The 14,611-nt window shown below is 44.9% G+C and overlaps 1 protein-coding gene across 1 annotated transcript in view; it reads right to left on the bottom strand.

Moving 5' to 3' along the window:
• Nucleotides 1-200: 200 nt before the first annotated feature.
• LOC120849962 (retinol dehydrogenase 12) overlaps nt 201-14,611 on the bottom strand; it is a 54,726-nt gene continuing 40,315 nt past the window's right edge. Inside the window, exon 6 of the mRNA XM_040222293.3 lies at nt 201-583. Coding sequence (XP_040078227.1) covers nt 392-583 — 192 coding nt within the window. The 3' untranslated portion in view covers nt 201-391. The remainder of the gene's footprint in view (nt 584-14,611) is intronic.

Genomic DNA, 14,611 nt, shown 5'->3' with positions numbered 1-14,611 from the left:
ACGAGGTACTCTAAATTAGTCATTCGCAAAAACTTCGGCGAGATCGACCACCGCGATTGGCCATTGACATTGCCGCTGGCCAATCACGCACGTCGGCAATTGCGTCAACTTTCTTTCCTGGTGTTTCTCTTAGAGCCCCCGGGAGTGTATTGTGCTAAAAAAAAAGAAATTTTATTTATATCACAAACGAAGGTCGCTGGAGTATCATTTTACCCGTTTCAACTAGTATTGTCCAGGAGACTTCCTGGCTACTGAACCCGTACAAAGCTCTGTGTTGGCTCGAAAAAATATCAAATTCCAGCAATGCTGAATCTTGGATGCTGTGAGATAATATGTCGGAGGCGACATGGAAGACCCTATCACAGGGGCACTTTTCAGCGAACTTCCACGGTCACGCAGGCGCAGGCTCTTTGACGTTCGTCATTTTCAGCGATTCTTCCCATAGTCGCTTCGCCTTCATTCGGTTGGTGGCCCATGGAACGGCGGAACACTCCTTGCAGTCGGCGAAATACTTACCACTGACCGACCTTACGTCTTCTGAGACAGCCAGGTAAACTACCGCTTGAGATCCCTCCCAAAGGCTCTGTAAGAAAAAATAAGAATATATGAACTTTGACGGAGTGATAAGCCCTCTAGGATCGCTGACAGAACAGGAACGGCAGGTCTCGTCCCTACCATAGCCTCCTCTATACTCACAATGCCCGGCAGCTCGACGACGGAGCCAAAGTGCAGATTTGGAGCGGAAGGATCTGGTAGCACAGAGCATCAAAGAGCCATTTCGCGGGGAACTTGGACGTCAGCGCACAGCTTTTGCAGCGGTGAGGACCGAAACACGCTTGTTTGCTCGGGAGAAGTGTGTTTCGGCGTCTCGCCGTAGCGCGGCGCCACTCACGTGTCTTTCCTCTCCTCCGTTGTCTGCCGCTCTATCCTTTCCAGTTTGGTGGCCGCTTGTCGTGGCGATCTGCCAGGCTTTGTCAGTATATAAGAGGCAATGGTCTTCCGAACACCCGGCCTCCAGCACGAGCGCCATGCCTTCCGCCGTGCTTTGACGGCGCGCGAGCTCGAAGTGCACGAGATACTGAAGCGTTGTAGAAGGTAGAAATCTCGCACTGGAGGCGGGATAACTGAAGGTCCTCCCTGCCGTTACCTCAATTTGACGCTGTCTTAGTGGTGGCATCAGCTGAAACTTAGGCTGCGTCTGGATTTCAGGTGAAGCGAGGTATCGTGAGACCGAAGAATACCAGAACGTAACGCCACTGATCAAGAAGCGCTATTGTCGCGGTGTAATTCCAAGAATATGTGGTCGCGAGGAACTTCAATATAGATAAAGCAACACGAGATAACTGTTTCAGAAGAACTGCATAAGTTTAATAACCAAAGCTAACAGGCGGACCAAAAACCGTGTTTCCTTTTCGAGCCCCAGACGAAGACTCCCTCTCGGCGAGCTGTCTTTACGTAGGCGAGAGACAACCTCTTAAGCCGTCTGGCTCTTCAGCCGACGGTCCCCTGACGCTTGGCCACCGAACTCTCCCCGTCCGGAATGCGCGGCGCCGGGTTTCACCCAGTGTTGTACACGTTCCTCAAAAAAAGGAACGAAAGCTCGTTCCTCGTTCCTTCCGATTTTTGGAACGCGTTCCCGTTACAAGTTCCATATGTGAAAAGGAACTCGTTCCCGTTACACTTTAAAAAATGGAACGTACCGTTACATATACGTTACATTTGTATTTTTCGCTAATTACTATATTTAGTTAACTCAAGCAGAATTTTTTTTTATTTATCCCATTAATAGTCAGCATACGAGTTCGTATGTCGTGATGGAAGGGCACCAGGAGAAGAAAACACGCGGAAGCAGGGTTTCATTTGTTGATATATTCATGTTAAAAATCTCAGCTATTAACCATGTCCATGTTTGTAGTGGATAATTCAGACGAGCCAAATGTACTTTTACCGAGATTGCACGAGCGTTTTACAACAGCCTCACACGTTTCAATTCAACAGAGTCCCGTGTTAGAAGTTAACAACAGTTGCTTCTCGATGTTGCTGTCCCTAAGACGAGCAAGTGAAGGAGAGGGTAGGGCTTTTGGAAAGTCAGTCTTGAAAGCTACAAATACATTGTTGTGAAGGTTGGATTTGTTTTTCAGTTTGAAGGTGGAGGACAAGAAAAGGAATAAAGTTTTTTGTTTTTTTTGTGCATTTTTTAACTGAATAATGTTTGGGATAGAAGGGTGAGTCCGATATCCAGCAATCTATAATCTTGTTGTAATTGGAGGTCTCGTTATTGAAGTTCAAAAATGGCTGTAGTCGGAATACGATTTCTGGGTGTATGAGGATTCGTGGAACCAAAGAAAATAGCTGAGTTTGAAACAGCCCTCTTTCTTTGTCTTTTCCTACGACTAAAAGTTTTGCTTTTTGTACCGCAGTTTCGGGCACTCAAAAAAGTATCAATACCCACCAGCTCTCCTGCACCCGAAACTCTTAGCAAGCGAGGACCACACTAAATAATCCATAATATTAGTAGCCAAAAAGTTAAAGAGATCCCGCACCTCGTAAAGGCATTGTTTTTGTACTTTCATATTTTCCCTGTTAGAAATAAATTAAAAATCACCCCACTGGACGAAAAATAGGAACGCCGTTACTCTTTCCGTTCCAGTAAAAATGTAACGCGTTCCCGTTCCAGTTCCAGCGATGAAAAATGGAACGGCGGCGTTCATTCGTTCCTCCTAAAAGGAACGCGTTCCAGGAACGCCGTTCCTTGGAACGCCGTTCCGTACAACACTGGTTTCACCCCTACAACCGCCGTCCGCTTGCGCAGTCTTCGTCGAAGGACCGTCCGCTATCTGGAGCTTGTCTAGAGAGGCCACGGGCCGCCACAAATAAAAATGGACCTGTTATTTTTTTTTCAATCCTTTTTTTTTTGTGTGCGCAAAAGTTGATATCGTAGGTGCGGGGACAAAGCCAACGATTCGATTCCCGGGAGTGCGTCATCGAGCTTTGCGATCCCCGCTATGACAATATTTAAAGGCTTCCCGTAGCTCTCAAATCTTGAGCAGCGCTCCAGGCGAGCAAACTAGAATATTTGGTTGCGTTTCAAACATGCGTCAATGTGCTTCCCCGCTACAGTTTTTTGTACTCGGCTTCATTCTAAGTGCCAGCGTAGCAGAGGCTTCAACACCGAGCTTTCAGCGTCCCTGCCAAACACGCGCGCTCGTGCGGTGCGATCATTGTTCAGGAGGAGGTGCTTCTGCGAGTGGCTTCGCTATCACGTAAAGTGAAACATACGTGCTCGCGGAAGCTATGAGAGGAAACAAGGATGAAAGGAACGTTTAAGTGAACTCTGCGGCCACGAGCTGCATAATTTGTTTTTATACGTTTCGTTACCGCGCATTTACAGATGCTGACAGATGCTTGTATTAGAACGTGGCACGTGCGAATCGGAAACGTTACAGCTCCATACGGATTGTGCAGCCAGCATAACATGGTCACGTCTTGCGTAAGTCTTCCCCAGAGCCGTATATAAGAACGGTTTGGACAGTGGGCGGAGCAAAGGGTGCGGTGCGCGAGCGTCTTGAGAGGCGCAGTCCCGCTCGGCTCGTGCGCTGGCTTTGGCAGTGCTTTCTTGCCCCGTCTCAGCTGAGACGCTATTTGTAGCAACTCGGCCCTGGTTTGGAGCGGACTAAAGTCACTGGATCCTGGGAAAGTAGCGCAATTGCCTTCCCTACCTGCTAGCCGGACACAAACGGGTACTAACATACAGACGACCCAAACCTAGCAAGGCGATTGGCTAATCGGTATACGTTACCATGGAAATCGCCATCTTGGTCCATTTAAATCTTCGAAGCTTCCAGGGGGTCGTTCTAAACCAGTCGCGCCAAGATCACCATGAAGCATCATCGTACTGGAGGCGTTCATCGCCAATATAAGAGTCTTTGGCACTCTGTATGCAGTCAACTTATTATTCATGCCCATCTCCATGGATCTCTTACAGTTATATTGTTCTTCTTGCGTATTTCAAAACAGTAAACTTATTTTTCAGTGCCTCCAAGCACCGACACAGCATCTGGAGGTGGTACGACGGTGTACGCTTGTTTCACCGGTGTTTGGTTAGCATAATCTCGGTATACAAAAATCCACTACATAAAGCTACCCGTCACCAGGGGATCTAGATCGGCTCACCAAGAACGGAGGGGTCAAGGAGAAATTGCTCATTTCACGGACCAAGATGGCGACCACACGGGGAGCTTGGCGCTACTGTCCCAGGATCCAGTGACTTTAGAGCGGACCAGAGCCGTTTATTGGGGGAGTTTGGCCATACATTGGTTTGAATAGACGAGCATCTCGGGGCCAACGGCAGGCCTCGAAACAGCCCCTAGCGGTGGTCGTGAGCTCTAAGTGCGTGACACGACTAATTTAAGTCGTTTTGGCGTCACTCGAGCAAGAAGGTATAACTCTGGGTGACTGAAAACTTGGCGCGTCTTAGGGTTTCGTCACGTCCATATTCGACGGTAGAATAAACGAACGTGCGGTCCGAACCAGTGCCGATTCGCTAAAAACAGCGTCTCAGCTGAAACTGGGGGAAGGAAAACAGTGACAAAGCCAGCGCACGAGTGGTGCCGGACCGTCTCAACCCGAGCCGAGCAAGACGCGTCTCAAGACGCGCACGCGCCCCACCCTTTGCACTGTTCGGATAATAATATCTTCATTTGGCTCTGGAGAGCGGCCGCACCGCGGAAAGGCAAGAGCCATTACCATGGAGGCCGCGGTGCCGCGTCCAAGGAACATGAAAATGCGATCAGTAAATACATGCAAGATGATGACGAGACGGATCGTTGCTATAGCAGGGAATGTCAGTCCAATTGGAAGATGTCCACATTTCGTTGAGGTGGGTTAGCAGCGGGCCAATGGGATCTGCAGCCTGCCCTTCGATCGGTGCGCGGTTGCACTAAGGAGCCCCAGGAGCATGATGGTGCTGTCGCTCTCTAGATTCGAAGCATCAGGCTCCTAGTCAAAGCAGAAAGCTGCCGCCTCCGAGGTACCGAGACCCAGGGCTTAGATTGAGGCACCGCCCAAGTCCCGTGTGGCATCCTCTAAACGTCGTCGTAGTCGTCGTCGTCAAGCTGCTGAGAGATTAAACGCTTCTATTTCACGCTTAAAATGTTGTTTCCAATATTGTGACGTCGCAATTTCTGATTGGTCGTCGCGTTGTCACTTATTTAGTTTACGCCCTAACCGCGGGGGGAATATTCGGCGCTGGCGGCGGCCTTTGCTCCGCCTATTGGCCGAACTCTCCCAATATACGGCTCCGGAGCGGACGTTCGTTCGTTGTATACTTGAATATTGGCGTGACCAAAAACCTCCCATGCGCAAAGATTTTAGTCACCGAGAACGAAACCTTTTCACTCTAGCGACGCTAAAACGGCTTAAATTATTCGCGTCGCTCATCTAGAGCTCACGACCACCGTTAGGGGCTGTTTCGAGGCCCGCCGTTAGCCCCGAGATGCTTGCCTATTCAAACCAATGTATGGCCAACCTCTCCCAATGAACGGCTCTGGTCTTCCGGACGCGCTCGCGTCCCCTGCCCCAAAGCAACGGACGGGTCTATTCAGTACACTCTTAAAAAAAAGGGTACTGTAGTACCCTCCTTGAGGGGGGAAAATGACGAGCACACAGGGCAACCCCTTTTGGAGGTAACGTTACCGCCTGCAACGAGGGTGCAAACTTACCTCCTTGGTTAGGGTGCAACATTGCCTCCTTTTGGAGGTAACCTTAGTTCCTTTTGGTGTTAAAAGTGCATCCTTTCAGGGTCAGCCTTTACCTCCTTTAGGGGGTAATTTCAACCCTTTTGAGGGGTAAGACGACGTAATTGAGGGCGCTGCTTTTACCTCCTTTTGGAGGGAACTATGATCCACTTTGGGGTTAAATGTACACGACGAGGAAAACTGCTCAGAAAACGCGCACTACGAGGAACAAACACGACAGGACAGTGCTGTCCTGTCGTGTTTGTTCTTCGTAGTCCGCGATTTCCGAGCTGTTTTTCCCATCATGTATAACAGCAACCAACTGGCCCAGTTCACCCCCTAATACAGGTTAAATGTACACTTGATGGAATCACTTTTGCCCCCTAAAACAAGGTACTATGGCCCTTTGTGGGTGTGATAGTACATGTTTCAATGGTGGGCCTTACAATAGATGAAGACGGCCTAGTTCTGAAAGTAAATGACAATGTTTTATTGTGGCTGTCACAGACAAAATGGCATAAAAATCAATGGCATGACTATACATCTTATAAAAGTTCTAAGATTAAACCACTAAGCGCAATAAAGGCATCTGGAACAACACTTTCGGGGCTCTAGTTCGCGACAGTCAATAAAATTATCACAAAAAGTACATAAACAATCGGTGTCTACCCGGAAAATAACAGTGAATGCTTAGAACACTGCTTGAAATAGCGAAGCTTCACTGGGGTGAACTCAAATGACTGAGTTTTGAACAAACCAGAATCAAAATGAACGCACTGTGATATAAAATAGATTCTTTATCACATATATTGCAAACAGCAATACAAACCAATACACGACTAGCAATGACTAATACGTTGCAACTCAAGGAGAGCAGTACACTATGCCCGTCCTATCCACAGTAGTGGAATGAACGCTGGAGTAGAGGAAAGCAGACTCCGGGATTTGCTCTTCCAATGTGGAAAGAAGAAAGGGCTTGTATCTCCTGCTGCTAATGAGCTGTATTTAAACCTTGCAAGCACAAATCAGTGTGAACATGGAACCACAACCCTCGAGTGCTTTGAGGCACCAAGTATGAAGTACACTGAAATAAATTAAGTATGCCAATGCTGCACAAACCAAAAAGCTTTGAGTTCGGAAATTACAAAAAGGGGACTCTAAAGCAATATCATTGACCTTCTGTAACTCTCAGAATCAACCATCCTGCCTTATGTCCGACAAAAAAAAAGCATTAAACAAGTGACATAAAAAATTCCTAAACCTGCATAAAAAGGCATTAAAAGAGAAACTACTTTTTGGCATTTCGTTTAGGTTCGAAAGCAATTCGTTGCACGTGACTCCACATTTGAGTGTTTCAGATCAATTAAGTACTCTAGTGCAATGAATCTGCGCCTGAACTGGTGATGATACGTGTAGTCAAAGATGAAGTAGAGGCAGAATGCGACCAGGACTGCCTCAGCAGGCGACGCGGCTTCGAGGTCTCCCTCCACTGCCACATCGCTGGGCGCCTCAGGATTACTTAGGCTTGAGCTGACAGCCACCGGGTAGATTGCACCGCCTGCCTGGAACCAAAAAAAAAATGTGGAAATCATATGATATGAAGTTGAAACATATCATCCCCAATTTAAATAAACTGTGAAGAAATATTAGATTTTTCTAAGACGCATTTTGAGCATTTGATGGGCCACTGATTCTAGCATTATAAAGCATCAACCATACTTACCACACGTGACTAGTTTAACTGTTGACTAACCACCACTGACTAAAATTATCACATGGCTTCCGGTAATCGTAGATTAGTAAGCACTTTGTATTCGCCGGTCATGTTTAAATTTGTCACCCCGATTTACTTAGAAGACTAACAAATCTTAGTCAAAGGGGTACAACTACTGTAGCAGGTTAGAATATACAAGTGCTCATTGTTGGGCGAGTTGGTATTGTACGTGAAAAAACATGAGTGCGCTTTAAGACAAGGACAGAGGAAGAACATACACCACAAAGCGCTACACCACACTAGCTACTCAGCACCACAGCAGACCCACATGACCGCCAACCCTAACTGCCGAACTTCGGAAAATATGCAAATATTTTTGCCGAAGTGCTCTGCCAGATTAAAATTAAATGTATGTTTTATTTAAACATGAGAAGAACAGTACACAAGGACGAAAACAAAGAAAACGAACACACCCAAAAAGAACACACCGAAAAAGACACGCTCAAGCGCCTTGTGTGTCCTACTCTAATTTATTTACTCGAAGTATACCCTCAATTTTCTCTGGAAAATGAACGAACACCACACACACACAAAGAAAATATTAAAATCAAGAACCTCATTTCAAGTGCCCAAATGCGAACAAGAACATCCAAATAATATATCTGACTACGCTTACCTGCAGTTGCGTCCAAGGTAGCAGGCATCCAGTACCCTCGACGAAATCACCCTACAACGTTGACGCAGTAGGAAAGAAATATATTCAATCAACTTCAAATAATGCAAACTTGAGCCATCTGACTCGCCCACTGAATGATCAGCTTTTAAAAATGCCTGATCAGACGCAAAAAAGAAAAATGCCAAGACAACAATATACTTTCTAGTCTCTCTGCCGACAATAACTTAATGACCTTATTCAGTAATATACTACTATTAATGTTTGCGAAGCGCACGAATAGTTTCTAACTGCCGAATGTTGAACTTCGACAAATATGTAAATTTTGTTGCCGAAGAACTTTGCCAGATTGAAATTTAAAATTGAATGTATGTTTTATTTAGACATGAGAAGAACAGCACACACGGACGAAAACACAAAAAAGAACACCGAAAAAGACGCACTCAAGCGCCTTGTGTGTCTTACGCTAATTTATTTACTCGAAGTATACCCTCAGTTTTCTGTCAGAAATGAAAAGAACAGCACACACACAAAATAAACATAAAGATCAAGAGCCCCATTTCAAGTGCACAAATGGGAACAAGGAAATCAAAATAAAATATCGAACTACGCTTGCCTGCAGTAAGCAGTATTAAGAACTGTCACGGGATTTGTCCAAGATAGCAGGCATCCAGTAACCTCGACGAAATCACCCTGCACTTAACGTTGCCGCAGGACGAAAGAAATATATTCAATCAACTTCAAATAATGCCAACTTGAGCCATACCTAACGCGCCTACTGAAAGATTATTACTATAGACTTTTAAAAAAACCTAATCACACGCAAAAAAAAAATCATGACGACATTATAATTGCTAGTTTCTCTGCCGGCAATAACTTAATGACCTTATTCCGTAATATACTACTTTTAATGATTGCGGAGCGCACGAATAATTTCTAATTGCCGAATGACGAACTTCGGCAAATATGTAAATATTTTTGCCGAAGTGATTTGCCTGATTAAAATTCAATGTATGTTTTATTTAGACATGAGAAGAACAGCGCAGAAGGACGAAAACAAAAAAAGAACACCGAAAGAGACGCACTCAAGCGCCTTGTGTGTCTTACCCTAATTTATTTACTCCAAATACCCTCAATTTTCTCTCGGAAATGAACAAAGAGCGCACACACAAAATAAACATAAAGATCAAGAGCTCCATTTCAAGTGCACAAATGGGAACTAGAAAATCAGAATAAAATATCGAACTACGCTTACCTGCAGTTAACAGTGTTAAGAACTGTCACGAGATAAGTCCAAGGTAGCAGGCATCCAGTACCCTCGACGAAATCACCCTACAACGTTGCCGCAGGACGAAAGAAATATATTCAATCAACTTCAAATAATGCAAACTTGAGTTATATCTAACTCGCCTACTGAATGATGTTTTAGAAATGCCTGATCACACGCAAAGAAAATGCCAAGACAATATAATTGCTAGTCTCGCTGCCGGTAACACCTTCATGACCTCATTCCGTAATATACTACTATTAATGTTTGTGAAGCGCACGAATAATTAGCTCAGACATTTATATTCGGTATTTCATAACGTGACATTTTGCCAAACTATTTATTAAACCTCGTTAAATTAAAAACAAACAAACAAAAACGTTGCTATTAAAAATCAGTGTTCAACACTGACTTTTACAAATATCAACGACGTTGAGAATTAATCGCGCCTGTTGGCCGGTGCCGCCAATGAATGCCTGATCGACTACTGCTCTGCGAAAAAAAAAAAAAGACACCAACCACCTTATGAGATTTTCAAATATTTGATCCGATCCTCAATTTAACGTCCGACGCGACACACCAACGGCCCCAAAAAGAAAAAAACTCCTACCCCCTCACGCCTTAAACCTAGGCGACCCCCGATTCAAAAGGAGCCTTGTCGCCCGGCCGCCCGGCTTGCCGAACCGCCGCTCTCCCCTTCCTCCACCCGCACACACATACACCGGGAAAAACTGCTCGTTACGCCACTGGTTAGCGAATGTCAACCTTCTAAATATGCGCTAGTGCAAGCGACAGTCATTTCTGTTCTTGCTCTTTATGAATTTTGATGGTCTAAACCGTGTCTGCGTTCGCGCCACACACTAATTTTATCGAACGCTCGACGCCTTCAAACGTGCCAACATGTCCGCCAAGCCTTTGTCTAAGGAAGACGGAGGTCGCCTTCCCGGGCGGTCATAACCGACGCCAACTGCCGCCCGCACAGAATATTTCCTTACCTGCATACGGTGCACACGACTTGGATCTTCGACTGAAGTCAATGCAGTGCTCTCACTGACCTCGTAAGAAGAGACTGAGCCGAACAGAACAATAAGGAACGCTCCTGCGCAGGGACGCCTCCGTCGAACGTTCGAGAAGAAAGACCGTTATGCCGTTATGACCGGGAGCGTCGACGGGGAAGGCGCCGACCTGTGGCGCCGACGCTCCCGGTCGGCCGGGCGAGAGCTCTCCCACGCATGCGCGAAGAATGACGTGTCATACGAGGAGACCAATTAGCGAACTGGTTTGCGCCTTTCCACAGCCAATCGCAGCGCCCAGGCTTTGGCAGTGCTCGAACACGTGCACCCTCTGGGAGGTAATATTTACCTCTTTGGTGCCCCTTCGAGGCGAACTTCACCTTGTAGCACCGCATTCCTAGTGTCCGCTGCGCCTGAGGAGGTAACAAGCGGAGCGCTTCCCCCCTGGCCGGGAGGAGGGTGGTAAAGGTGGTATGTTACCTCCTTTTGGTCCCCTTTTTTCTAAGAGTGTAGGCAGTCGATTTTGGCTCGTGGCGATCAATGCCTCCATATGTGTACAAGTAGTGGCTCGTGTGCAACCGTTGGGATGGTGGTAATAGCAAAACCTTAACAATGCGTCGATCTCGGCGCGCGCCCTGTTCTCTACCGACCCCACCGCGTGGCTATGTTAAAAAACAGTGACGGCACATAGCACATAATCCTCTCCAGATCACAGGGCCGCCTTTTCTCTATACGAGGTAAGAGGGCAAGCGGTGTTTTTATTTCTCTAATGTTCTTGCTACTGCCACACCATGAAGAAAAAAAATCAACATCTGTTTGACAAGTTGTAAATATCAAGGAATAATAAATAAATAAATAAATCATTATTATAATAATATTTTTATTTCCGCAAACATCTCTGTTGTTATTATTATTATGATGATTATTATTATTATTACCAGGCGCGATTGTTCGTGTATTTCAATTACGTATACGGTAAACTTCGATGGTTTGCTCGCTCCTTTTGTCTGGAACGAACTCTTGATATCCGTAGAACCTTCCGATGTTTATAAAGTGTTGGTCGAGGTTTTTCAATCCTCTTATTGTGCCGCCAAGCAAGAGGTTAATTTCAAACGACGGTCTCACAAGCCAGGGTTTTATTTTGATATTACGACTGCAATCAAAGAAAAGGATACGTTGTGACTACGTTCACGTCGTTCACCAAACAATTTGCTCTTGAAAGGACAGTATCGAAGCGCTCGGAACAAAGCTGATGCAATCATATGGTCTGCCAAACGAAGCTACTTTCAGCAAAGATTAATTGAGGCCAGATCGAATCCACGTGAAACATGGAAGTTGATTAATTCTTTTACAGGGTGTGGAGGAAATGCTTAGCTTCTTGACTCCATTCAGAACACGTCCGCACAAATCTGCAATCAGTAGTGAACGACTTTAACAAACTTTTGCTCCGTCATCGGGCTTTGCGAGAAACTGTGATTTCAAACCGCTTGCCTCGAGCGCTAATATTATTGCATCAACTCCGTATTTCTCCTTTTTCTCACGATAGGCGAATTGCACTCCATTTTGTTTTCTTTAGAACGCAATAAATCTTCTGGTGTTGATACAATTCGTATAAATGATTTCTGCCGAAACTTTGGACACGTTCAGCAAGTACTTCTTACCATGATAAATGAGTTCGTGGTCTCTGGCGTCATCCCAATTGAACTAAAAACCGCACTTGTGAAGCCTGTTTTCAAGGGAAGAACGCCTAACAAGCCTGACTGCTATCGCCCTATTTCTGTCTTACCTTGCATTGTGGAGATTTTGGAGAAGCATTTGTATCTTGTAATGTCCAGCTTCACTGAAACTTCCAACATCGTGTCTCTTAACCAGCATGGTTTTGTTGCTGGAAAGGGCACTCAACCACTGCTGGAAGATTTTTCTGACCTACTACACGGTGCTTTTAATCGAAACTTATGTTCATGCGCAATTTTTCTTGACGTCGCCAAGGTCTTTGACACGGTCAGTCATAACATACTTCTTTTCAAACTGCAGAATTGCGGTTTTCGTGGACCATGTACTCCATTGCTTAAAATGTTCTTCCTTGACCACTCCCAAATTGTATCTCTCGGAAATTTCAAATGTGCTCGGCTGATGCTAAAAGCCGGTGTGCCCCAGGGATCGGTTTTGTCTCCATTGTTATTTAATCTTTTTGTTAATGATATCTCAACTAGGCTCACTAGTGGCAAACATTTTTCAGTATGCGGATGATACTTTACTTGTCTCTAGTCACATTAATTTTCGCCAAGCTGTGAAGTTATTGCAAAATTACTCTGCACGAATAATGGACTGGTTTATGACAATTATATTACTATTAACACATTCAAAGCCAGTCGTTTTCGCTTCAGGAGTCCGCTGAACAATATTTAGAATTCGACTCATCATTTCTGTTACACAAATTCAGCTGCCTTGATTGTACAAGTAGTTCCCTGAAATGTGTTGACACTGTTAAGTACTTAGGCATATATTTTTATTCAGATTTGTCGTGGTCTACGCGTTTAACCCATGTTTCTGGCAAGCTTCCCAGGGTGTGCGGCTTTCGTTATGATAATAGTGTATTTATGTCATTTGCCATAAGAAAATCAATTGCTAATGCTCTTGCTTATAGCATATACTAAGGTATGGCATCACATTATTTGGTAACTATGCAGAAATCTGGCAAACTAAAATTGACCGCATTCTCAGGAATGTGTTAAGAAGTGTTGGTTATCATTATGATCTTTCATCAGAAGCTGACATCTTTGAGGCTCTACAACTGCCTAGCTTCCATTCACTTTTTTTGCAATGTGTCGTGGTTTCTTATTTCTGGTGTAGTGAATTAAAACATACTTTTGTGCCCTGTAGAGATTTACGTACCTCTGATCGCTTTATAATCCGCCAGTGTTTTACGAGTTATGGCAAGCGAGAGCACTCTTACTATGTGCCATACATTTCTGACAGACTCCCCGAGCACTTCTTTGAAGCTACATGTTTGGAGAAAATTGAAAAATCTATTGAACAGTTTTACGTGCTAATTCAATGTGCAATTTCAATAATGTACTAGTCTGTGATATTTTGTATCCAATATGTTTCTGTGATATTGTGATGTGATTATTTTTTGTTTCTCGTATAGCGCGATATATGTTTTAAACATGTACTCTACGGACTTCCTCTGTGCGATCTGTTACATTCCATTTGCTGGGTTCTGTCCTTCAAGCCTTTACTGGCTTCGAAAGACCCGTCATCACATAGTGCACGGGTGGCCAGGCAGACCCGGCCTAAGGGCCGCAAACAAAACCACGAAACTTCCAAGAGCCGCGGGGGGGGGGGGGGGGGGCAAACTTTTGTCTATAGGAATAAACGTAACTCAAACTACTTTGAGTCTAACCGACTCAAAAACAGTCCAAGTGTATCCAAGGTAGCAGTAGCGCAATAATATCAAACCGCAACCTGCCTTCTGATTTTGAACTTTTCCATTTCTTTTTTTGGGTAAGTGCTCATGTGACCGGAAGGGAGGCGGTAAAGTGTGTGTGTGTGTGTGGGGGGGGGGGGGGGGAGGGTTAGAGGAGGGAGCCACGAGACGCATTTTAACACGCAAAGAGCCGCATTTGGCTCGCAAGCAGCAGCTTGGCCACCCCTGATATAGTGTTATCAAGGTATCTAAATAAATGAAATAAAACATGAATGAAATGAAGATTAATGTTATTATTAATATTACTATTATTATTAATTTTATTTACCGTGTAATTATGGTGGCAGCTGAGGATAAAACGCCATCCAAGCAAACTTGACTGGTCCTGACTCAGCCCCCTCAAGCTCTATTTATTGAAAGCAAGAAAAATATTCAAGCGTTCCTTTAAGGCGGGTGGCCAACAACACCCCTATATGACAACATTACAAAGCGCTCTATGTACAATCCAAGTAAGCTCTATCACTAAGTAGATAGGATTGGTGAAACGCACTAACCAAGGGAAGATGTGGTAGCAGTAGTGGGATCACAGAAATAAGAGTTGTGGCGCAAGCTAGCTGGTGAACGTTCACACTTAAAACAAAACAAAAAAAAAAAAAAAAACGACCCGAGACAAGGAAAACGGAAGGGACAAATATTGGAGACTTGAGATTTAAGACTTCGTTGTGTTTGCCCCTTCCTTTTCTCTTGCCTCGGGGTTTTTCAAGTATGATTGAGATCAC

Source organism: Ixodes scapularis, unplaced genomic scaffold (genome assembly GCF_016920785.2).
Source record: "Ixodes scapularis isolate PalLabHiFi unplaced genomic scaffold, ASM1692078v2 PGA_scaffold5__190_contigs__length_132052651, whole genome shotgun sequence".
NCBI classification, from domain to species: Eukaryota; Metazoa; Arthropoda; class Arachnida; order Ixodida; family Ixodidae; genus Ixodes; species Ixodes scapularis.
Note: the sequence above shows the minus strand (reverse complement) of the source record. Positions and strands in the feature narration are given on the sequence as shown.